Source organism: Heterocephalus glaber, unplaced genomic scaffold (assembly GCF_053883595.1).
Source record: "Heterocephalus glaber isolate CG9 unplaced genomic scaffold, H.glaber_assembly_v1.0 deba00000943, whole genome shotgun sequence".
Taxonomy (NCBI): Eukaryota; Metazoa; Chordata; class Mammalia; order Rodentia; family Bathyergidae; genus Heterocephalus; species Heterocephalus glaber.
Window position 1 is genome coordinate 11,811,032 of NW_028258175.1, and position 26,510 is coordinate 11,837,541.

General features: G+C 45.7%; 1 protein-coding gene across 6 annotated transcripts in view; it reads right to left on the reverse strand.

Annotated features, from left to right (window-relative positions):
• Vps35l (VPS35 endosomal protein sorting factor like) overlaps positions 1–26,510 on the reverse strand; it is a 122,722-nt gene that overhangs the window by 3,837 nt on the left and 92,375 nt on the right. For 4 of the 6 annotated variants that reach the window (XM_087208928.1, XM_087208926.1, XM_087208925.1 and 1 more), the window contains 3 exons: positions 15,158–15,297; positions 9,513–9,678; positions 1,924–2,042 (listed from right to left, as the gene is read on the reverse strand). In XM_087208928.1, the coding sequence (XP_087065054.1) occupies positions 1,924–2,042; positions 9,513–9,678; positions 15,158–15,297 (425 nt within the window). Of the gene's footprint in view, positions 1–1,923; positions 2,043–9,512; positions 9,679–15,157; positions 15,298–26,510 lie in introns of those variants that run through there. The other 2 variants (XR_015450404.1, XR_015450403.1) reach the window with 1 other exon arrangement.

Genomic DNA, 26,510 nt, shown 5'->3' on the forward strand with positions numbered 1-26,510 from the left:
GGAGTTTTCATGGGCGTGAGGAGATCTAATTGGTATAAAAGTGGGAGCAGAAGGTAAAGGGTGGTTCTGTTTCTCCCGCAAGGTACAAAGGCTCCCTTGTGAAAGCCGCCTACACAGACAGGCAGCAGGGGCCCTCACCCTCACTGAGAGGACTATGTTCATGAAGGGAGGGGAGCAGGGTAGGGAGGTGCCTTTGCTGATCCTCACTGGTTTGACAGACCAGCTTTCCTAACTGGGGTTACAACGATGTTCCTTCCACGGACCCCCAAGTCCCCTCTTGCATGAGCTTGCCCAGAGTTTGGCCCCAAGGGTCAGAGGGGCACACAATGCCCCCTTCTCTGGAAAGGGCCCTGCCACGTGCTGGGAGGTGCTAAGCCCCCAGGGCAGTGGTTCCGAGTCTGCTCTTTGAGCTACTAACCCTAAGGCTGGCCATTCAGACCCCTGAATTTGGCCGAGCTCAATGGAAATCCAGTCTCCAGCAAAGGCTTGAATACCTCGGAGAGAATGGGAACCCAGACATATACATGGGTCCAGTCACTCTATACACTGTGTGTGAGTTCTGTATCTATAATACAGTCAACTCACAGGGAATGGAAAACATTCAGGACAAAAACTGCATCTAAACTGGATGGGTATAGACTGACACAGGGTCTATGGGATCCAAAGCTGCAGAAACAAGCCATGGTCAGCACAACTGCAAGGGGACCTGGTAGTGAAGTTCTTCATCATGGAAAGTGCATGGAATTCAATCACCTGTCCATAGGGGAAGACGGGAAACCCATTCTGAAAGCACAAAGACATAGCTTCTGCCGACAGAACATATTTTGGGGACAGGCATTCTAGAAGGCTGCCTTGACTGTACCCACAGCTACCACTCTCAGTCCGTTTCCTCCTCTGTCAGTGTGACAGGCCTGTTGGGAGAATCAAATGAAACCACTCACGCAGAGCTCTCAATATGACAATGGGTGGTAAGGCTGGGAACACAGGCCCTCCTACTGCAATTGGATACACACAAGCCACTTCCGGATAGGTAAGAGGAAAGGCTGTGGTTGAGGACTCCAGAGGTCAGGCTTAGGAATCTAGGGTAGAATTTCTGCTATCAAATTTCTTCCGTCAAAACCATAAGAATCAGCCAAGCATGATGGTGCACACTTGTATGCCAGCACTCTAGAAGGCTGAGGCAGGAGGATTGCAAGTTCAAGTATAAGCCTGGGCAACAGCGAGACCCTGTCTCAAAATAAAAGATAGAAAAGGCTGGGGATGTAGTTCAGTGTGAAGTTCCTGAGTTTAATCCCCAGTACCACTGAACAGAACAAAACAACAAAACTACACACACAAAACGCAAGAATCTCTAGGTCTCAAACATGGTGCCTTCCTCTCACAGGAGCACTGCATGTGCTGAAAGAGCTCAGGAGTAGAAAACACAGGCTGTTATTTGTTCACCCTGTCCTGCTCTATGCTGGCTCTGTGTGGCAGGGGTGGGGAGCCAACATGGTGAGCAACGATGGGTGCCTGTGGCTGGGCTTATCCGAGACAATTGGTCATCCGGGCACAGGCAGACCTGCAAGCCTCTCTGCCATGGAGCTTCCGATGGAGGTGGGGGAGATGTATGGACGGCAGATACACAGAGCACTGCAGAAGTAAGTTGAGTGATCACGTGCACCGGTGATGTTTTCACAGGGAGAGGGAGGTGCGGGGTGTCTACCTGAGAGGGGTCGGGATGGCCTCTCTGTGGACCTGCTGTACTCTGGAGCTGAGATGTGAATGGTGAGGACCAGGCAGAGAGAACGGCAGGATCAAAGGTCATGGGGTGCTCGGTGAGAAGTCTGCTCATAAACACATTACTCCTATGAAATCCTTTCCCTTCCAGGATAGGCCAACATCCACCCACCTGAAACACGCTTTTCAGAGCCAGGCACCCACCTCGTCCTTGGCCAGGGTTTTCAGGTGCTCCAGGATCTGAGCCATCACTGTCTCGCACAGCTTGTTGTTTTCAGCCAGGAACTTAGAGTCGCCACCGTAGAGGCTGTCATTGGAGTCAACTGGTTGAACAAACAAGAACAGTGAGACAGGGCTGGGGATGTGGCTCAGCGGTAGAGCGCTTGCCGAGCATGTGTGAGGCTCTGGGTTCCGTCCCCAGCACTGCAGACAGAAGGCAGTGAGCACATGCCATGTGGACAGACACGAATGGCCAAAGCTTCCCAGTGGCCTTTGTGCCTTGAAGCTCACAAAGAAAGCACCTGGCCTGTGGGACAGTCGGGGCCACAGACAGTGGTGTAAAAATCACTGCTCTGGCCCATCCATGGAGGGCAATAGCAATAATCACCATGACCTCCAGAGCAGCTGCCAGGCACTGTTCAAGTCTTTGTAGTCTGCACAGCCAGTACATTAAAGAGCTGATGTGAGCATTTCCCCTTTACTGATGGAGACACTGAGGCTCACAGGTGGTCCCAGCTCGGGTGCTAAACCAGAAGGTCGGATTCCAAAGCCCAGGCTCTGAACCACTCCTCTGCCTTCTCCTTGGTCACCTCCTGTGAAAACCACTGCCTAGAGAAAGGCCAGCCCAGCCCACGACAGCCTGAGTGGGGGCTCCCTCAAGTGCTGTCAACAACCTTCACACACAGCCTGGCCTCCTCTTCTGGATAAGAAAAGAGACCGGTGTTTCCACTTTATGATACATTTTGGAGCTATTTCTGCATCCGCCTTACGGAGTTCATTCTTTCCATGATCACATCACCCCTTTTCCCCCTTTTAGCTGCTGTCACCCCAGACCCCAATCCCACTTTGTATGTGGCCACAAGCAGTGTTCTTGGGGAAGCCGGCTTCAGTGTGGGGACCTGGAGCCAGCGCAGCACTCAGTCGCCAGAAGAGGGACGTGCAGAGGCAGCTCCTGCCGCTTCCACCCTGATGGGGCCTCTTCGGTGTGCCACTGTCGCAGGTGGGGGGCATCTGATAAAGCAGGGCCAGCCTGTGCCTCTCGCAGATGTGGCCACATGTGCTCTGTACTAACCTAGCTCTGCGTTTAGGGACTCAGCTTGCTTAGCCGCTGGGATGTAATTTGTTGTGCTCTTCCTTCCTCATTTCATCACTGTCAGTAAAGAAGAGGGAAGGAGCCTGTCTCGTACTGTCACACAGTTACTAAGAGTCGATATGAGAACATGGGAGGGCTGTGAGGTTGTGCAAGTGAGGGACAAACAGCACAAGGTTTCATCTGCAGAAGGCTGTGGCTGACAGTGACACCACAGTGGACAGCCCTGTCACCCTCACAAGCTGCCTGCCAGGGTCAGCACAGAAATACTCACCTAACTGCTGGCTAAGGGCTACAGACCCAGGGAACCATGTGTAACAGACACCTCCCAGGCAAACCAAGAAAAGCTAAGGTACAAGGTCCAGAGATGGCCTCTGAGCTTTGAGAGCAGTAACCCTCAGAGGAAAATTCACAAATACATCACCAGTCAATGCTTCCAAAATAGAGTAATATGTTGGTTCACGAACGCTTCTGTTCCCCAACAATTTGGTTCTCAAACAAAAGCATTCGATGAAATTTTGCTTCTGCTCACAAACTCTACACGGGTGAGAAACATAACCAGGGCCACCTTCCCCACACAAACAACCGTGGCCATCTTCCCGAAAATCATGAAATTAAATTCATGAACTGAAGTACCACTGTATATTTATATGGCCCGTGGATCTAGTGCAAAAACTTCAAAAAAACAGAGGACAGGAAAAATTGATGAAGAAAAAATTTAAAAAGAAATGAACATCAGCAATCAAAGAACAGAATACTAAAACCAAAGAAAAGCTTTCTTATCAAAAACCTGATGATACTCAGCTTTGATTAGAGGGTTGGGAAAACTACTGGTGGAAGCATAATAGTTTGGATTAGTTATGAAAAGTTAGAATTGTCCAGTATCACTTCACACCTAGTAGAATGGTTACATTAAAAAAAGAAAAAAGGATGAGTGTTAGGGAGAAAGGGCAGACGCTGCTGTAGCCGGAGCACTGCTGGTAGGAATGTAACGAGGTGCTGCCACTGTGAAAGACCGCATGGGGTTTCTCAGAAATTAGGTGGTTGTAATCCCAGAACTCTGGGAAACCGAGCTGGGCAGGTTAGTGGGCTGCTGTCTCCAATCAATCAGTCAATCAATCAAAAGGGCTGAGGCTACAGCTCAGCAGGAAGGCCCTGGGTTCAATCCTCAGTCTCCCTCCCTCTCTCTCTCCCTCTCTCTCTCTCTCTCTCTCTCTCTCTCTCTCTCTCTCTCACACACACACACACACACACACACACACACGACCAGAATGACCCAGCAATTCTTATTCTAGATAAATGCCCAAAGAAACCGAAACTTGGCACTCCAAGATATCTGTACCCTAATGTTCACAGCAGCATTATTCACAATAGCCAAAAGATGCAAACAATTCGATACTAATATATGAGTGGACAAAAACAATGTGGTCTAGCCATTCCATGGAATATTATTCAGCCTTAAAAATGAATGAAGGGGGCCGGGGATTTAGCTCAGTGGTTTCGCCACCTGCTGCGCAAGCGCAAGGACCCGAGTTCAATCCCCGGTACCAAAAAAGAAAAAAAAAAGAATGAAATTCTGATAATGCTACAACATGGATGATACTTGAAGAAAGAGTATGCTAAATGAAATAAAGCCAACATGAAAAGACAAATATTGTATAATTCTACTCACATGAGGTTCCTAGAATAGGCAGATTCATAGACAGAAAATAGAACAGAGGTTGCCAAGGCCGGGGGGAGTTTTATTTATTGGGTATAGGGTTTCTGTTAGAGAAAAAAGTCTGGAAATGGATACAGTGATGTTTATACAACATAATATATTCGGTTCAAATGTTTTTTGTTTGTTTTTTGAGACAGGGTCTTGCTATGCAGTTCGGGCTGGCCTTGAACTCACTATGTAGCCCAGGCTGGCCTCAAACTCGCAGCGATCCTTCTACCTCAGCCTCCTGAGTGCTGGGATTATGGGTAAGCACCACCATGCCCGGTGTTGTACTCAATACAAATGAATTGTGTACTTAATGGTAAATTTTGTTATGTATATTTTATCACAATAAAAATATTTAACAAAAAAAGAGTCTTTGTGCCAAAAAAAAAAAAAAATCTGACTCTTTTGACTTGGGAAAATTACTCAGAGAGTTATCCTAAGAAGCCCACAGGTGCTCGAAGATGTATGTGATGTTCACTGTCCTGGAGTCTATAATAATGAGATGAGAAGCAGCATAAATGCTTATCAACAGAGCAATCACAACGTCAAGCCCAGCCTGGGCAACTTAGCCCAACTCTGTCTCAAAAATAAAGGACTGGGATGTAGCTTAGAGTAGTAATTAATAAACAAACCAAACAGTTCTGATTAAATGCTTTATGTTACAAAGTACTAAGGAGACCATCAAAGTACATGACATATTAGTACAATATACTATTACCAAAAGGTAGCTGGAATATACTCTTAGAGGAACAAAACGGTATATGTAGGAGGCCTTACATATAAGCACAGAAGTGTATGTCCACATCTATTTCTTAATATATAATTTCCTAGGAACTAATTTTTTTCATTTAGTAAGTTTTTCATTATGTCAGGTATTTCCTGTAATCTGCCTGGATTCTTCGGGGGAAATGAGTAAGTGTAAACATACAGCAACTAACTGCAAAACAATTTCCACAGCTTTCTGTTCACTTCTAACTGGTATTTCAGGAGCAATGGAGCTTCGTTCTTTTTTTCCTAGCTTTTTATTCTGAAAAATGTCAAGGCTATAGAGAAGTAGATAAAGACACTACAGTGAGCACCTGCCTGCCTCTTACCTAGAATCACCGATCCAGAACAACGGGCTGGGAGCTGTCTCGCACACTCACTCTCTCTACGCAAATATGCAATTTTTATTTATTTTTTGCTGACCCATTTAAAAGTAGGTTGCAGACATTTGCTTAAGAATAAGAACTGGTTTCTCTGCTCCCAGATTCTGTCTGCTCGTAATTTCCAGCCCACTCCCTCAGGCCCACCACCTCTTTGGCAACTGCTCCCCTAATGTCCTGGGATTCTTCTTTCTTCTTCTTTTTTCTTTTTGTTAGTACAGGGCATTGAACCCAGGGCCTTTCCACTAAGCTACATCCCCAGCTCTCTTTTATTTTGAGACAGGGTCTTGCTAAGTTAAGTTGCCTGGGCCGGGCTTAAACTTTTGATGCTCCTGCCCCAGCTTCCCACAGTGCTGGGATCACAGTTGTGCACCACGATACTGGAGAAATTCACACTGGATTCCTAAGATGGCGCTTGCTGCTGAGCTGCAGATGCTATCTCCAGTGTATAGAGGATGACAGTTACTCTTGTAAGAGGAGAAAGCGTTTGATTCAGCCTCTCACCACCTAATTCTGAAGAGTGCACAACTGTAGCCAATGAAGGAATTTCTCGTGTCTGCTGCTCAGACCAAGAATAGCTCTGTGTATAAAGTCTCAGTCTTGCCCTGGGTTGATGCTGACTCTCACTCTGAACAGCCTGGCGCTGAAGAACAGGGCGGGACTGGGGCAAGTGAAGAGCAGGCAGCTCAGATTCGCACACGCGCAGGACGCTCCTTGCTGAGGCCTGCTCCTCACCAGTTCTGGGCTCAGACTGGGGACCCAGTAGGGGCACAAGGCTGGCCTGGCCCTGCCCGCATGGACAAGCAAACAGGCCACTGCAGCAGGGAGTGCTGGGCACCAGGAGGGGCCATGCACAGTCTCGGGGTCCGCAGATCTGAGCTTTGGAGGTAGGTAGTTCTAGGCCCTGAAGGTTGAATTCACTAGAGAGACTGGGGAAAGAGGGTGGTGGGCAGCGAGTTCTCTTCGCTACCATTGGTGGTCAGAGAAGGAGAAAGGAGTAAATTTGAGAATAAGAAGTAATGTGGTCAGGCCGGAGTGTAGAGCAGGCCTAGGAGTTCAGACACGGCCTTCGAAACGGGGAGAAATGGGACCGCTGGCAAATGGCCACCCAGAACAGCTCACGGCCTCTGCACCTGTCTGTGGGGTCACAAACCCGCATGCTTCAGGGCTCTGGGAGGGCTGTGGAAGAGTAAAGAGAGTAACGCTGGCTTCACAGAAGCAGGTGGGTTGTCCTCTGCCAACAAAGATCTACTCTATCTGCATATCAAATAAACAGACAATCAGTATCCAGGAACAGTCTTTACTTCTCCATCTCACACACTCTCACAAGCTTGCCAGAAAGGGCTGAGTATTGCTCCGGGTAATGTCTGAATGGTCTCCTTATTAACCTGGGAAGAAAGTGACTGAAAGCATCTTTTGTGGACGCAAAAATGATTTAACCCTTCTTTTTCAGAAGTTTTAAGCTGAGCTGATCCTGGGTAAAGGGCTCCCTAGACAGGAAAGGAGGCAGGGAGTGAAAGCAGCACCCAGCCTGCCCGGGTGCCCTGGTCCTGCTACTGTTAAGACTTTTGTCAGGTCACAGCTGTGCATCCAGAGTAAGCAGCTGGCTGGGAAGAAGGAAAAGAAGATCCATCCCTCTGTTTGCATTTTTAAAAGCTACAAAACTAAGCACCTGCTCCTTAGATATAAATTCGCTCCCTTAGCGTACCTGGAAGGTCTTGTTCTGAGGCAGGATGCAATGAGCCTGCCAAGAGGAGAAAGGGTAGGGAGGAGCATGGCCCCGATAGCCCTAGGGTTTACAGGCCTATGTCTGTGTCTTTGGTCTGCAAAACCTTCTGCTGACCAGAGCCTTCCATGTACCTTTACAAAAGGAGAAATGAAACAGTAACAAGAAGGAAAAGGCATTCAATCTCACTAGCTATTCAAGTTTCATCATCAGAATGGCCACACTGAAAGAGCGGTATCGACAGAATGAATGGACCCTTACTTAGGCCTGGTGAAAGATTCAGCTCGTTTAACTGCTTAGGAAACAGGCAGAATGCTGAACATCAGCACATCCCATGAGCCAGCAATTCCCCTCCTAGGTGTCCACCTGGGAGTAATATGCTCTGAGACAGATATACAAGGATGTTCACAGCAGCTCTATTCATAACTGGCCCACATTGGAACTGAAAACATGCAAATGCCCAGCCCCAACGGAGAGGAGAAACTGCTGTGTTCATGATAGAATGCTATACAGCAAGGCAAAAGGATGAGCTACAGGGATACACAATACTGGCAAAGCTTACACATAATCCTGAGTGAAAGAAGCCACACGCCAAAGAATGCCTGCTAGACAACTTCATTTACATGCAACCCAAACACTGGCAAACTCACTCATCCTGCCAGCAGTCAGGAGAGTGGGCCTGGTGGGGGGTGTCTTCAGCGGAGCATGGGTCAGGGGTGCGGTTATGGGCCACACGAGCCCTGGAGTATGCTTCGTTGTTTCTTGGTCTGGGTGAGCTGGTTTGTGGGAGCTCACGTATGTCATGTTATAAGGACACTGCGACGTGTAACACAGGGGGTGGTGTCGCATCAGCCCCGAGTCCGTGGTGTGACCTGCACTTCTGGCCTGGAGCCCTAGAGTAAATCACAGTGTCTTCCTGGGTCTCCCCTTGTTCAAATATACACAGGGGACGTGACTGCCCATCTCACAGCAGGGCTATGACAAGTAAAGGAGAAAAAGGCTTGGAGCATCTGGAAACAGGGAGGTAGCACGTACCAAAGCTGAACATCAGCAAATCCCAGGAGCCAGCGACTCTCCTCCTAGGCGTCCACTAAGAGAAATGTGCGTCCCCTGGTCACAATGGCCATCCTCACTAACACTGGCCAGCTCCCTAAGTCACATCTGCATCGTCAGCCTCAAATCTCATCCAGGCACAGCCTAAGGGTCCTGGTGGAGGCTATCCTTTAGCACTGAAGATTTGGTCACTGCAATTTCCATGTATAGAGAACTTTTTAAAAAAACTCTAGAGTAGATAATTACTAGCCAAAGCACTTTTAATGATAGAGCCATTTTTTTAGAAAGCAAAGCTTGGAAGTGAGGGTCTGATAAGGACATACAGGCTCAGAGGGACAAGGCTTGCTTAGGGACTGTTGTGTGCATGGCATGGGGAGGCTGTGCCCAAAGCTGTGCCAGCCCATTCTAACTGGCCTTCTCCTTCCTCCACTGGCCCTGGGCTATGGGCTTCCGGGGCCTCAGTATCACTGGCCTGCAGGCTCCAAACACCTGTACTGGGACCCACTGGCGGCAGGTCAGGAAGGGGCCTGGACCAAAGCTCGTCCCTGTGCACTGGGCCATCACTGCAGTTAGTCTGTAGCGCAGTGACACAAGAGTGCTCCTCCAAGCTTGGCAGAGGTCAAATGACCTCGGATGCTTGTGAAACACAAATTCCCAGCCAGGAGGGGACTCAGAAATCTGGACTCTTAAGAGTGGCCCCATGTGTCTTAGAAGAGGTAAATTTAGCGAATCGCCTGACTAGGAGTTCATGGTAGTGGAAACATCAGGGGAAAGGAAAATAAAGAGGCAACAAAAATATTCTCTCTTCCATGGAATCCAAGCATGGAACAAGCTGGAGGGAAGGGACTCCACTACCTTTGTCTATGTGGTACAGATAGGTCTCCTGGCTCATGGCGGACAGCAGGTGCAGGACACAGGTGTAGATCCGGATTTTGTCATCGCTGTTGTCCTCCCAGGTGTAGTCCTGAATCACACTGAGAAGCTCCCGAACAAGAAACAGGACCCCGTGTTCAGGATGATCCTGGTGGAGAAGCAAAGCAGCATTAATACTCCTAGGTAGGGAGGAGGAGGAAAACCCACGTCAACACAGAAACCCCAGCCCCTCCCTTTAGCAAGTGCAGAGACATGAGGGTGCCAGTCACTTCGCAAAGGCAGCCTGGGTAAGCGACACAAGAAAACGACAAGGAGTTGTTTAAAGCCTAGTCAACCCCTCTGGGGGCTGACAGATGAGAATGCAGGTACCATCAGCCTAATAATGCCTGTTTCCAGAATTACTCTCTTATTCTATAATGGGGTAAAAAAATAAGTCCTGTTCTGTCAACTATAAAACAAGATTGCAGGTCTTGCAGCAGATCGGACAGCAGAAGCCGCCCTCAGGGTAAGCCCCAAACAATCACTGTCACCACTACAGGCACTGACTTTAAATACAGCCCTGCACCCCAGGATGCTCACCAGCAGTGACAGTCAAATTGTGGACACATTTCTGGGAAACTGGCACGAGTCTCAGATGCTACATCGCATCTAAGAAAAGGATCACAATGCACAAAAGCAGTGTCCATGCAGTTCCAGAAAGGTACGTGTGATTATGCGGCTCCCTGCTGAGACCTGCCAGACCCACCACAGGTCATGTGGGCTCCGCATGAAGAGTCCCCTCATTCCCTCCAGCCACACCACCGGGGTCACAGCAGGCACCCCAACACGTCAGGTGAGGAAGGTGGAACGAATGGCATGTGTGAGGCTGGACCAGTGTTAAGGGAAGCAGCGAAGCAAGGCAGCAGGGCTTGGGGACCGAAGGCGCTGTTACTACCCACATGGAAAGAATGCTATGGGGAAGGCACTGTTGGAACCGGAGGCCCCTGGAGCTAGAGGCCACCTGGCAAGAGATGTGGCCCAGAGTGGAGGGACAAAGCCCCTGCCAAAGCGTGGCTCAGGAGTGCTGAGGGATGGGTACCCCAGCATCTCCTCCCTGCCCCCAACCTGCCTCCTGTTGGCTGAGTGGGCCAGAAGTGAGCAGGCAGATCAGGGAACCCAGTCCCCAGAGACCAGTGTCCCCATCCCACAGTAGAACAGAAGGGCAAAGGACTCCACCGCGGGCCAACCCACATGCCAGGGATGCCCTGATCTCCTGCCCAAATGAATGTTCCTCCCGGCTGCGATCTTTGTCCCCCGGACTTGGGCCTTTGGTTGCCCCCAACCCCTTTTTTCAGTACTGGGAGTTTAACTACATCCTTAGCCTTTCAAAGACACTCTTGACAGAGTCTCACTAAGTGGCCCAGGCTGGACTTGAACTTGAGATCTTTCTACCTCAGCCTCTGAGAATGCTGGGATTACAGCATGAACCACCATGCCCAGCAAGTCTGTCATTCAGAAAGAAGACATGGAGCATGGGAGGTGCTTCTGCCGAGGGGGCTGGAAGAGAACAGCCGCTTAATCCAGACACAGAAGCGACACCGTCCATGCAGGAGGACAGTGGTCGGGGGCGTGAGGTGTTCTGCACAAACCGTCGCATCTCTGGGGACTGCTCCCATGACACTGCCAAGAGCAGGCCACGTGAGGCTCACAAGCCTGAAGGCCACAAATGCACACATCAGAACTGCTCAGGCCACGGCACCTTCCATCTAGAGCAAGCCCAGTTGGCAGCTTACTGCCGCCTGCCTCTGCTCACAGCTGTTTCTAACTAGGCTATTTTGTTCTGCTATGTACATGTTCAAAAATATATTTAAGGGTCTGCCTTGGGAACAGACAACAGTCTAAATGTTCTAGCAACTTAATTTCAACCCAAATGCCATGGCCCTTGCAGACCATTCGACACACTTTCAAAAAGACGAAGCAAGGGCCAGTGGGGAAGGGAAGGTTTGCAGCAAGCCAGTTCCATGAGCTTTTGCTCATAACCGAAGAGGAGAGAGATTATTCCAACGTGCTGTACAAGGAAAAAGTTTTCTATGTGATAGCCATGCTTCAGTAGTTGTAATGTGTTTTTTTAAATTTTTCTTTGATAGTTCAGTGCCAACAACTAAAGCAAAACAGAATGCAGTGTTTAAAAGGAGAAGAAGAAGGTCTTAGATTCAGCCAGCACTTGCATGGGGGAGGGCTCCCCTGGTGTCCTGGGCAGGCTGCCTTCTGTGATGGGGGCTCCCAAGGCAGCCTGACTTGGACCTCTAGTACTGCCTCTGTGGTCTACAAGAACCCTCCCACTACACCCCACTGCCAGGAGAAGCAACGCCTGAGAAATGACTGACCTCCCAGGAAAGCCAATGTGGCAGACAGCAGAGACAGCGGCACAGCAGACATCCTGGCTTCAGATCCTGGTGGGGTCATTTACTAGGTGGGGACCTTTACTTCTCTGTGCCTCAGTTTCCACTTCTATGTAATGAACACAATATCAAGCTTGTTTTGAGCGACTATTTGGGAACCACTGGCTGTAGATCATAAGAGATCTACATGTTGGTTAAGTAATAAGGCCTATTAGCAAAGAAGCGAGAAGTGAAGCGCGCTGGGAAAGACAGGAAAGGAAAGGGGTGCTGAGCAGAGGCAGATGGGGGCCGGACTGTCAGCTTGCTGCTTGCTGTGGAGCTGGCCTGTGTGTCTCTCCAGCACCCTCTGCACTTGAGCCAGTTCTGGGGGTGCACTGTGCCCTTTCCCAGCTCAGGGCCTTCACCCACACTGTGCCCTCTGCTCTCCCCCTGCACCTAGCAAGCTACTGCCTTGTCTTCCTTCCTCAGATAAATGCAAAAGGGAAAGGGGCCTACACACGAACGGAATGCTATTTGACCTTAAAAAATAAAGCCTACAGCATGTCACAACATGGATGCGCCTTAAGAGCTTCATCCTAAGTGAAACAAACCAGTTTCAGGACAAATACTACAAGAATCCACTTAGATGAGGAACCTAAACTTGGGGAAATAGAATCAGGGAGCTAGGGTGTTGCAGCGGAAGGGAGAGAGGGAGGGGGAGCTACCACTCCACAGGCAGAAAGCGTCGGTCAGGACTGAAGCCAAGTTTCACTCTGAGGATAAAGCTTCTGAGAGAGACTTGTCATTTTTAACAGGCAGAAAACCCTACGTGTAGCCGATAAGTACATCCCAGTTCATCACTGAATGATGACTTCCATCAACTGCCTCATTGGAAACTCAAGGTTTTTCCTTTTGTCCCCTCACTTAACAAATAACCAGACTATCCCAAAGAAGAGAGACTTATTATTCCAGGGATGCAAAAGCCCTGGAACCAAGCATTCTGTGAAGGAATTCTTGCAGTGCCCTGCTGCTGTGTCCACCTGACTGTATTGTCCTCTCCTCCTGGGTGCGGCCTCCACCTGTGGCCTGTGCTGCAGTCCTGGAGCGAGGCCTCCTGAGCTTCTCTCCTGAGAACTTGGACTCTGAACAAGGACAGCCTGCAGCTGAGTCGCTATTTGTTTTCTCAGCTTTCTTGAGAAACATAATCCACACACCAAACAATACCCTCGCTTCAACTGCACAATTCAAGGACTGTTAGGGCAGTTGGGAGTTTGCAGTCATCACATTGATGGTAGAACATTTCATCACCCCAGAAGGGAACTCTGCACCCCCAGGAGCTGAGTCACTTTCCTGGCCCAAGTTCTGAGTGATGCACTCCAAGCTGGCGTTAAGATCGCCCTTCTCCTGAGCTGCAGAGGGAGTTCCCAAAAAGGCCGATTTGAGGACTATTCTGGCCTCCTAGGGAGACTCTTTGGGACAGGACCCAGGAATCTGCATTTTTACAAGTGTCTCATGGTTCAGATCCACATTTGGCCCAACCAGGGATTTTAAACGTGTTGTATGTAACCAACTCTGGAGCAGCCAGGTAGGGACTATGGTAGGGATTCCTGGGAATATTTTTAATACGAAAAATAAAACATGGAAGACTACAAAGGAAACCAATTACCCTTGTGAAAATATCTTTTCCAGTGTATCTGTGATATTATAGTCTGTTGAGTCTTGTGAATGCATTCACAGGCCTGGCACTAGAATAAACTACCAAGGTGCTTTTTTAGGACAGAAGAGCTTGGACAGTCTCTGGAAATGTCTTTCACACATGCAATGTGACAAGGAGATATTTGTTGATTTCTTTTGGTGACAAAGTCTCAGCTTCTTGGGGTGGGAAGGTAGGGGGTGAAAAAGGAATCAAGATGAGTTTTGTATGTGTACCAACTCCCCGCAATGAATGTATGGACTGCAAACATGTACTCGTAAAAATTAAAATTAAAAAAAGTCTCAGCTTCTGCCATGATCACTGTAGTTTGTTGCCTCTAATTCATAACTGGGTGAGAGGCAAATTTCATTCTGAGGTTTTTGAGAATAAAAATGTTATTTTTTTTCATCAAATTCATGATCACTCTGCCAGACCCCCAGGGAGCAGGTAGATCCCAGATTAAGGACCCTGAGCTAAGACCCTAAGATTCCCAGCTCTGGAGAGGGTCCAGGATTGCTGCTGCTGGTCCCAGAAGGAGGCTTGATTTCCTTTAGCCCAAGCCTGGGTGCTTATCTCTTATATCCACCAAAAACCCAGCATCCTTCCAACAACATCTTTCAAGCCCTGCTAGCTTGTTTTCAGCTCTGTTACTTTCTGTCTAAAGAACGTCACCATCATTTTTTTTAGTGCTTACTACGTGTCAAGTCTTACTATGGATCTCACTCTGTGTATTCACTAACCCAATCCTCATGAAAATCCAGTGTGATATAAACTATTCCTACTCTCCCTTTAGAGACAAGGAAGCTGCAGCCCAGGAATGTGACTGCCAAGACTTCAGAGCTGGGAGGAGGAGGCGTGGGACTCCAGCCCAGCTATGAAGTCCCCAGGCTACACCCTGACCACCAGGCATCGTGCCTTGCAACACAGAGGGTGCAGGCCAAACATCTGGGTCCTCCCAAAATGCAAACATGGAAACCCTAATCCCATGTGGCAGTATTTAGAGGTGGATTAGGTCCCAAATGACCAATGACCCAAAAGGCCAGAGAGAAGACCTGGCTCGGTTCCTACCATGTGAGGATATGACCAGACGATGGTGGTCTGCAACCCAGAGAGGGTCTTCCGCAGAACCATGCGGCAGGCGCCCTGTTGTGGGGCGCCAGCCCCCAGTGAAGAGCCAGCTTATGGTTGTTGCAATAGCTCACAGTGGCCAACACACAGAGCATCCAAACCGGTACACTCCAGACACGGGTGCACCCCAACATCTGACCAGAAAACCAAAACACAGTAGACAGAATATCCTGCACTTTTCTTTTCTCTCCTTGTCCTTTTTTTCCCTGGCACTAGGAATCGAACGCAGGGCCCATGCACTAAGCTACATCCTCAGCCCTGTCTTTTGAGATGGGGTCTTCCTAAATTACCTAGGCTGGGCTCGAATTTTTGATCCTCCTGCCTCAGCCTCTTAGAGGGCTGGGATTACAGGCATATGCCACCACGCCCAGCCACCCTGTACTTTTAGGGATAAATAAGGCAGGTCAAAGAATGACATCCCCTCTGGCTCTCAGGGGGAAACATACCGGAACTATCAATAAGGTAGAGAAGAAATTGCAGAGAAATTCCAGTAGGAATGATTCCGACGGCCGCATCTTTCCATCAATATTTATCATCTTTGGAACTTCTGGAATGAGGCTTATAGCAGCTTTAAAAAATGCATCAGCTGCAAGAGAGAAGAAAAGTCAGTGCGTAAGAACTCTGGGAAATGCAGCCTGGTTCCCCCTTCATGGTGCCTGGCAGAGGTAGTCCTGAGAAGTGTATGAGGTCCTTCAGGTCCAGCTGAGCATCTGTCTGCAAACCAGAAGGAACTCGGCACATTTGGATCAGAGGGCGTGGCTGTTGCTACCACAGGTCCAGCTTAAAGATCCTCGGCTAAATTCCCTTTAGAGTAAGTGCAAAAAGCGGGTTGGAAACTTTTACCGGAAGTAGAGAAGTGACAGTCACCAGGGCCAAAGGCTCAGCCCGGATTGCTTCTGAGAATCACCATGTGCAGGAAGTGCTATCACCAGGGCCACTTCACAGGTGGGAAACAGGCTCAGGACAAGGAGAGACACATCCTAGGACCCAGACCCTGGTCTGCTCAAATCTTTTCTAGTGCTCAGCATTTTACTAAAGAAATAACCACTGGGGCCGGGGATTTCGCTCTGTGGTTCTGCCACCTGCTGCACAAGCATAAGGTCCCAAGTTCAATCCCCAGTACCAAAAAAAAAAAAGAAAGAACCACTGAAGTGTCTGGAAAAAATGGACACGCCCAGGTGCACAGATACACACGACTGCACACATTCACATGCACACACACAGACACGTACACACAATGCACCTTTAGAGCCTTCTGACTGGGTAACAGTTCCAAAGAAGTTGGGAAATAAAGATATATTAAGAGCGATAAAATAACCTATTAAGAAGATTTCAAAAGATAGGAGAAGGGAAAAAGGGGTGAGGGGCTGAGGGGGTGGGGGAGTGCGAAGGACTGGAGGTGGGAGGAGGACAGAGAGGGAGAGTTCTTCCTAGAACTGGCAAAAAAGCCTCAAGGTCAAGCACTGACCTGACAAATGAAGACTTAAACTACCTGATGGGATCAGAGGTGCTCCAGGTCCCCTTGCACTGAGACAAGATAAGTTCGAGTGACAAAGGCACAAGGGCCCCTGAGAGTCCTGATGCCTGCACACCAGCAGCACCCGAGCTGGGACAGAGGCCAGGGTTACAGAGAAGGGTATGTGTCTGTAGCTGGGTGGGAGTTTTCTCCACCTCTTGACATAGGACGTATGATATATGGACCTCCGAGTAATATAAGGGAAATATTGTAACTCCCAACCTGCTAGATGTCCGACACGCCGAATTTGTCTTCTCTAAAATCGAACAATGAATTCTAGGAACAATGGAGGCTAAGAGTGGGAAGAATCTATTGAAAGATAGCTTCTAAGAGACAGAAGGGGGTCTGGAAAGTAAGTTGCCCACAGACCTTGCTTTTCAAGGTGGGACAAAACTATAGCCAACTAATAAGATTACAAGTACAGTCACTTAGGTAATACTGATCCAGTGGGAAATCACAAGGTGGGTATGAGGTGGGACACAACTATGGTCAATCAATAAGATTACAACTAGTCACTTAAGTAATGTTGATTAAATGGAGATCAAATGAGGAAGCAGCTCACATAGCAAGCTTATGTGGAAGGACAAGGATTTCCTGAAAGGGATGGCTCAAGGACCTTTCTGGAAGGGGTGGGTTAAGGTCTTGGTTCCTCACCCAGGTTACTGATGCCTATTTAGAATATCAATCACTGCTGCTCATGCCTAATGGAAGTACGTGGGTGTAGTCATTTCTCTTTGTCTTGAAGACTGGCCTTCAGTAAATGCGTCTCTGGTCACAACTGTTTTTTACAGACTTCTTTGAGGGCCCTGCCTGGTCTAATTGCCTATAATATTTTTAACTTGGCTGACTACAATACTCTTTCTCTTCATAGGGAGAAGTCAACATGAAGTGGAGAGACTCCTTCTTCCAGAGCTCTTTGTACAAAGTGAGCTCTGCTCTGGCGACCTCCTCTCCTGGCTGCCACCCACATCCGACGGGCATAGCCTTGCCACACTCCCCTAAGCACAGTTACTGAGCACCAGCTGCAAACAGGAACACTCATGGGTACTGAGGATACTCACAGGGAGAAAAGCAAGTGGAAGAGTTGACAGCATGAGTGGGTACGGTGGCACAGGCCTGTAATTCCAGCACTCGAATCACTGCCAAGTTCGAGGCCAGCCTGGGCTACATGGTGAGTTCAAGGTCGGCCTGAACTACATGGTGAGAGTCTGTCTCAAAACAACAAAAAGGTGACTGCACAAATATGGCTACGTGACCAGACCATGTAATCACACTAATTAGTACCTCAGGGCTAGGAGCCTGCTCTGTACTTTGGTCTGAGGAAGAAGTGCAGCAGCTGATCTCAGCCTTGTAGGGGGACAGAGATTAACTATAGGTCCAGGGGAAAGGCACTTGATATTGGTCCTCTCAGAAAGAGCTAGGGGCTTTGAGGTCTTCCATCTTGATGACAAATACCAGTAAAGAGTATTTGGTGGTGGGGGGGTACTGGAGACTGAACCCAGGGCCTCCACACCGAGCTACATTCCCAGCCTTCTAAAATTTTTGAGACAGGCACTTGCTAATTTGCTAAGTTGCCCAGGCTGGACTTGAACATGTGATCCCCCTGCTTCAGCCTCCCAGAGTACCGCACTGTGCCCAGCTTTTGTGCACAGGCTGCAGGGGAAGATGCGGCACTCGAGACAGAGGTGGTGGGAAATGCAGCAAGTATGTGAAAGCTGACTATGTGCTATGCACCCTGCTAAGGTGCAGAGTTCGCCTTGTCCTCAACAATGCCACGAGGTGGTTGGCCCAGAGAGACGGGATTTGAAGCCAGGTCAGACTGTGAAGTTCAAACTCTCCAACCCTCTCGATGTGGCTGCTTTGGGCAGTGGTTCCTGTCAGAGACAAGGGAAAGAGAAAGCCATTCTTTCTGACGAATCTTTGTGTCCTTTTATTATAATGTGCAATTCATCGCTTTCTCTTTTTGCTTTGGTTGCTGGGAAACTCACAGCTAGTTTTCCTTTGACTGGAAAAACGCACCTCAGCCTTACATGTCTGATTTAATTATTCTTTAATCTCAGCCCTTGTGTTTGTGATTTTTGCTTTTATCACATCAAAACCTTTCAGTGTAAAACTCACCTTAAAATCAGGGCAACCCACTTTCCGGTCCCCCTTCTGTCCCTCTTAGAAGCTTTCTTTCTCTCAATAAAGTTTTCCTACTCTTAAAAAAAAAAAAAGTCACCTTAAATCAGGCAGGGAAGCAGGTTGAGCAGAAATACTTAGGACACAGTATGAGCTGCAGGGGATCCTCATGGGCTGGGCTAACCACCCCTCGTTGGCCTCTGAAATGGATTCCCCTACTCCCCTTTTTTCCAGGAAGGCAGAGGCTCAGGTGGGCTTAGGGTGGCCTGTAAGAAGCTTTACAGTATAATGGTTTCCTTGCCAGCACCCTCACATTTCAAAGGCTATCTGACTCGGCATTCAGCAGCTGAGCTCAGCAGCACCCCCTTAACCCATAGAGTGGTTATAGTTAACCAGATAAAATGAGAGCTCCGAAGAAGATCTGAAAACAGCAAAAAACACAACTCAATTTAAAACAGGCATGGAGCTGGAAGGCATTCCTCCAGAGAATACATGCAAGAGGCAAAGAGGCATTTGAAAAGATGCGGAAATTCTCCAGTTATCAGACAAGTGCAAATCCACACCACAGAGAGAGATACCACTTCCTGCCCACTAGAAGTATGAAGTAACTATGGATGGATAGATGGTTGGTAGGAAGGAAGGGAGAAGACAAGAAGGGGAAAAAAAGACAAAGTTAAGGAAAAAATAAAAGAACAAGTGCTGCTAAGGGTATGGAGAAACTGGGAACTTTTTGAAGCTGGTGGTAACGTATGTAAAATGCTGCAACTCCTGAGGGAAAAATCTGGTGATTCCTCAAAGATTTAAACCCAGAACTACTATCTGACTCAGCCATTCCACTCCAGGTGAACACCCCAAGTAACTGAAAGCAGGACTCACAGGGATAACTTGGCACCAATGTTCATGGCTGCATTATTCACAATCGCCAAAAGGCGGAAACAACCGAAGTGTCCACCAATGGATGAACTAATAAACAAAATCCGGTCTGCCCATAAAATAGAATATTACTGAGCCTTAAAATGAATGAAATTCTAACCCATGCTACAACACAGATGAGCCTTGGAAATATTATGTTAAGTGAAGCACATCAGACATGAAAAGATAAATGATCGCCACGAGCCCACTTGTATGAGGTACCCAGAACAGGTAAACGCAGTGACATAGTAGACTGGGAAGGGGAAGTTACTATCTAAGGGGTGGTTTCACCTGTGTTTGGGATGATTGAGTTCTGGAATAGGATCACACGATATTGCGAAGGTACTTAATGTCACTGAACTATGCACTTAAAATGTAAATTTTTGTACACTTCACCACAGTAAAATAAAAGATTGAACCTACCTGGTGTTACCCCCTTAGCATTAGTGGATGCCCAGATCCCACCAGGACGGGCTGCCTTCCTCTTTCAGGAAGAGCCCACTGTCCCCATGTTAGTGATGGTGGTGGGGCTGCTTTTGAGTAAAAACTTTGCAAACATCACAAATCAAGGCCAAGAGCTCTTCTCAGTGGGAACGAAAATTCTGCTCCAAGCAACATGAAAGACCATTTTTCTCTATTTATGTGTTCATTACTGAGTGGTGCAGAAAATGTGCCTATTCTGTCTCATTAAAGAGAGAGCAGCTTTGTCTGTGGCACTTTGCCTCTCTCACCCACCCCACCCAGTTCCCATTCTGCAGGAGGGAGCAAAAATAAGCAGTTATTTAGGGGTTGGGCATGCAGGGTTCCAAAGTGGAGTTTCATTTCCATCCTCAACAGGCGCGCCCCAGATAGAAGACACTGCCTGGGAGCCTTCTCAGTGTTGTTATCTTTGTAATTATAACTCAAATCTAACTAAGTGAAAACAGGTTTTCCTCATAGTTTAGGGTTCTGAATACTCTCATCAACATCGCATTTTCTTTCTCTCTCTTTTTTTTTTTTTTAGAACTGCAAATTGAATCCAGTGCCTGAGCTGCACTCCCAGCCCTTTTTATTTTTTTATTGTGAAACAGGGTCTAAGTCACTCTAGGCTGGGCTCAAACTTGCAGTCCTCCTGCCTCAGCCTCCCAGAGTGCTGTGGTTATAGGCACACACCACCAGCCTGGCTTTAATTTTTTTTTGGAACCGGGGATCAAACTGGGGACCTTGCGCTTGCGAGGCAGGCGCTGGAACCACTGAGCTAAATCCCCAGCCTTAATTTTTGTTTTTAAGAGCTAGGATCTCAGGGGAAGATGGAAGAGCGGTCAGTAGCAACAAATCAACCTCTCCAAGATTCAAAATCCAGACACTGGAAAATAACGATTTGGGGAAGAGAAGGAGGAGGGAGGTGGATTCCTAGGACCCAGGAAAAATCTGAAGGGAAAATTGAAGCCCACAGAGAAAGTGAAGAGACAGATCACAATGCAGAAAAGGGAAGGGGCAATCTATACTTTCTCCCAGGCTCCTGGCTCATGCTGTGAGAAAAGACTGAATCTACAGAGACACAGAGAGTTCTGTGACTCCAGAGGCCCCTAGGGAGAAAGGCGCCAGAGGAACTGAGCAGTGGATGCCGTGCACTACAACAGCTGGTGAGTGACCGCAGTCCAAATGACTGAGTGTCCTCTGGAGAAGGTGCTTGGCTGGATGCCATTTAGGGAGCAGCCAACTGAACCCAGAACTCGGAGCAGCCATGGGTAGGCTTCATCTCAGGGCTCCCAGTACTCAGGAGGCTGAGGCAGGAGGATCACTGTGAGTGTGAGCCCAGCCTGGACTACATGGTGAGTTCAAGGCCTGCCTGAATTACACAGGGAGACCTTGTCTCAAAACAACAAAAAGAAAAAAAACCACAACCAAAAAATCCCACACTGACTGGGTAAGGGACAACCACTAGAGATGTCCAGGGTCAGGAGCTGTGGTCAGGCCAGCTAGAGACACACAGAATGTTATAAGCTAAAGAACTCAGGCCCAAACCCACAACCAGAGGCCAGGATCAACCTGAACTTGTGTGGAGTTGAAAGTATCAGAACCAACACCATGCCCTAATACTACTGCAGGCTTGCTGGGAGCACGTAGCATGCATCTGGGCTCTGACTGCCTCTTTTGTCTAATAGCAAGAACAGACTCATGCCCTGAATTGGACACTACCAAAAAACTGCAGACCACAGAAGATAACCACAGGCTCGAACTCACAGACAGGTTTTTTATTCTTTGCCTTTTTTTTTTTTTTTTGAGCATTTGTTTTTGTTTCTGAGTGTAAACATTATTTTTCATATTTTTTGTTTTGTTCTTTTTAGTTTTTTCCTTCTTTCTTTTCTTTCTGTCTTCTTCACCAGTTTCCTGAGGCTTGAGTAATCTTCCTTTGTCCTTCAGCCTTGCTTCTAATCTCTTTCTCTCCTTTAATTTCTCTATTTTTTCCTCTTATCCCTTTTAAATGTTCTTTTCTTAGGGTAAAAGTCACTCTACTGAGTGGCTATATACTGTATATAATCTTCTGATTTGTCTTAGATAACTCTAAGGCTAAAGGCAGCAAATTAAGTTATTACGGTTTGTCATTTTCCAGTCTGTGCTCATGATGCTATTGTTATTACTGATTGTACTATTTTAGCCAAGGTGACATAGCTGTGATCAAGTGATCTTCCTTGTATGCTAATACCTAGATTGTCTTGGGGGGGGGTCATAAACAATACTATATTCCAGTACCAAAGAGCTGGGTGTTAGGCCAAACAGGCTATAACCTTTCATCCCCTATAAACTAAAGAGGCAGGATCCTGGACAGACTCAAAAGCCAAAAGGGAGCTATGCCTAGAAGATATCTCTGAGAGGTAGTCATTTCCTAAAAAGGTCTTGATACTAGTAATAAAACTACCCACCTTAAGCAATTTAGATACCTCAATGCAGAAAACAAAGAAACAACAACAAAGAAAATGAGAAAACACAGAAGCAAGGTAAAACCCATAACCCCCAACTTGCCCAAGACAAACAAAGGGAACACTGAGGTGGAAGAAATCAAAAGCCACCCAGCTGAGTTTTACGAAATGGTAGCAGGGGAAGTAACAGATGAATAAGTCTCTTGATAAAACCAAAACACAGATAATTAAAAAGATGACAACCATAATGAGGGAAATGGTTAATGAATCTAGAGTAGGCATAAATAAAAAAAAAATAGAGGAGCTTAGGAAAGACATGGGAATCACAAATACCCAACATATAAAAGAACTAGATTCCATAAAACAGACTCCAATAGAAATCCAGGAGATTAAAAATTGTACTGAAAGTATACACAGCAGAATCAACCACTGTGAAGATAGAACATCAGGACTAGAAGACAGGATTGAGACTGGTAATCATCAAATGAAAAAAAACTCTTAAAAATAGCAAGGAACAGCTGCTAGATGATGCAAAGAAGACAAATATAAGACTAATTGGAATTAATGAAGAATGAGAAGATAGCATAAAGGGCATAAAAAAAACCTGTTCACAGAAATAATAGCACAAATCTTGACAAGCACGGAAAAAGAATCTGAGATAGATAAGTGAGGCATATAGAACTCCAAACAGTCATAATAAGAAAAAAATACACCAAGGCATATAACAGCCAAGAGTCCAGAAATTCAACACAAGAACAGAATATTGAAAGCTGTTAGAGAAAAGAAACAAATCATCTATAAAGGAAAACCCAACAGAATCATGGAAGACTTCTCAATACAAACCCTTAAGTCAAGGAGACTGAAGTATTTCAAACCCTAAAAGAAAACAACCTCCAACACAGATTGATGTACCCTGCCCAAAGCTATCTTTCAAAGTTGATGGAGAGGACCAGGGCTTTAGCTCAGTGGTGCCACTGCCTGCCTCGCAAGTGCAAGGTCCCGAGTTCGATCCCCAGTTAAAAAAAAAAAAATTGATGGAAAAATAAGATACTTCCATGACAAAGAACATCTGAAGAAATTTATGACCACCAAACTAGCACTCCAAAAGTTCTGAAGGATATTCTAGCAAAAGACAATGAAGACAATTCCAAGAATCCCAATAAAATGAATCCACCAGGCAAGGCAAACAAACCAAAGGGAAAGAAAGGGAACCACCAATAGGAAAATAGTATGACAAGGATAAGTCAATACGTATCATTTATAATCATCAATGTGAATGATATGAATTCACCAAATTCAAAAGAAATATTGGCAGAATAAATCAAGAAATAAGATCCAACAATATGCTGCATACAAGAATACAAGAAATATATTTAACTCACAAAGAAATTCATAGACTGAAAGTCAAAAGATGGAAAACAATACACCATGCAACAGGAACTCAGAAAAAATGGTAACAATTCTATACGCAGACAAAGTGGATTTCAAACCAAGACTGATCAGAAAAGATAAAGAAGGTCACTACATCCTTGTTAAAGAAACAATCCAACAGGGAGAGATAACAATCATAAACATATATGCTTCAAATACCAGTGTACCCAACTATATAAAACAAAACACCACTGGGCATGAAAAATCAGATAACTACTAAATACAATTTTAATGGCGGACCTCAATAGCCCAATGCTGCAATTAGACAGATCAACTAGGCAAAAAATAAAAGAAAGATCAGAGCTGACCCAAACCTTTAAACAAATGGACTTAGTAGATATCTATATAGCGTTCTATCCAACAATGGAATACACATTCTTCTCAGAACCAAACAGGATTTCTCCAAAATAGACCACATACTAGCTTATAGAACATGCTTAAGTAAATGCAAAGGAATTGAAATTATCCCATGCATACTATCAAATCATAGTGCAACGAAATTGGAAATGAATGGCAAAAGAAACCACAAAAACTAAATAATATCTTCCTGAACAACCAACAGTTTCTACAATTAAATGATAACGCCAATATGACATACCAGAACTTATGGGATGCAATGAAAGCAGACCTACGAGAGAAATTATAGTGGTGAAATCCCATATCTGAAAAACAGAGTGAGCTCAAATAAATAACCTAATGTTGAATTTCAAGGTTCTAGGAAAAAGAAGGGCAAGTTAAACCCAAAGCATGTGCAAGGGAGGAAATGATAAAGATTGGAGGAGAAATTCATGCAGTTGAGACTAAGAAAACAATACAAAGAATCAATGAATCTTTGAAAGGTTCTTTGAAAGACTAAATAAAATAGACAAAGTCAACCTTTTTCTTTTTTTTTGGTACCAGGGATCGAACTCAGGTCCTTGCGCTTGCAGGGCAGGCGGCCAAACCACTGAGCTAAATCCCCAGCCCAAAATCAACCTTTTGATAGCCAACCTTATTAAAAAAAAAAAGACCCAAATCTATGTAATTAGGATGAAAAGACTGAAATTATAATAGATCCTGCAGAAATCCAAAGATCATCTATACCTACTTTGAAAATCTGTACTCTAAAATAAGATGAAAAATTCAGAAAAACTAAAAATTCAGAAGGAATGGACAGATTCCTAGATACATACGAATTACCAAAGCTGAATCAGGAAGATATAATAAAAATTCTAAATAACCCAGTATCAGTCAAAGAAATTGAAGAATAATAATAATTTTTAAAACTACCAACAAAGAAAAGCCCAGGTCCTGAAGGATTCATTGCTGAATTCTACAAGAACCTTAGAGAAAATCTAATGCCACTCACTAATTTTCAAACTCTTTAATGAAACTGAAAGGGAAGCAATACTCCCAACAAAACCAAAAGAGAACTACAGGCCAATCTCCTTAATTAACACAGATGCAAAAATCTTCAATAAGATACTGGCAAACAGAAGGCAGCAAATCCAGATCGTACACCATGACCAAATAAGATTCATCCTAGGGATGCAGGGCTGGTTCAACATATGCATATCAATAAATGTAATACACTACATTAACAAAACCGAGGACAAAAACTACATGATCATCTTAGTAGACACAGAAGAAGTATTTGACAAAGTCCAACATGAATTCATGTTAAAAATCCTACAGAAAATTGGAACCAAAGTTTTTTATCTCAATCTGATGAAAGCGATCTATGACAAACCAATAGTCAACATCACACTAAATGGTCAAAAACTGCAATCTTTCACTCTAAAATCAGGAAGAAGACAAGGATGCCCACTATCAATACTCCTATTCAATGTAGTCCTGGAAACAGTAGAGCCATTAGACAAGAGAAAGAAATAAAAGAAATACAGACAGTAAAGGAAGAAGATAAATTATCATTATTTGTGGATCATATGATACTCTACAGAGAAGACTCCCAAAACTCCATCAAAAGACTCCTAGAATTAATAAATTCAGTAGTGTAGCAGGATACAAAGTCAACATTAAAAAATCAAGAGCATTCCTGTACATGAATAACAAACTCACTCAGAGAAATAGAAAAGCAACACCTTTAACAATAACATCAAGAAAAATGAAATACTTATCAATCTAACAAATCAATCAATCTAACAAAGGGAGACGTATACATTGAAAACTACAGTACTCTGAAAAAGGAGATAGAAGAAAATATCAGAAAATGGAAAGATATCCCCTGTTCTTGGAGAAGCAGAACCAATATAGTAAAAATGGCCATACTTCCAAAATTGTTATGTAGATTTAATGCAATCCCAATCAAAGTATCAACAGCATACCTCACAGAGCTAAAGAAAACAATTCTAAAATTTATGTGGAACCAGAAGAGACCTAGAATAGCAAAAGCAATTTTGGGAAATAGGCAAGGCAGGGGGCATCACAATCCCTGATCTGAAGTTATACTACAAACCTACTGTGATATGAACAGCATGGTTCTGGCCAAAAACAAACAAACAAACAAACCAACCAACCAGACCTCAGGCTCAATGGAGCAGAACAGAAGATACAGAAACAACTCCTCCAAGCACACTCAGCTGCCTTATCTTTGACAAAGGGGCTAAACACCTTCACCGGAAGAAAGATATCCTCTTTAATAAATGGTGCTTTTCATAGGCCAAAGATTAAACCTCTGTCACCATGTACTACCACTACACTAAAATCAAAATGGATCAAAGATCTAAATATAAAAACAGAAACAATCTGCTGGAAGACAGTAGGTAAAACTCTTGAAGACACAGGTGTAGGCAAAGACTTTATGAACAAAACCCTGATTGCACAGGAAATATTACAAAGAATCAACAACTGGGATCTTATCAAATTAAAAAAGCTTTTGCACAGCAAAAGAAATAACCAACAGAATGAAGAGACAAT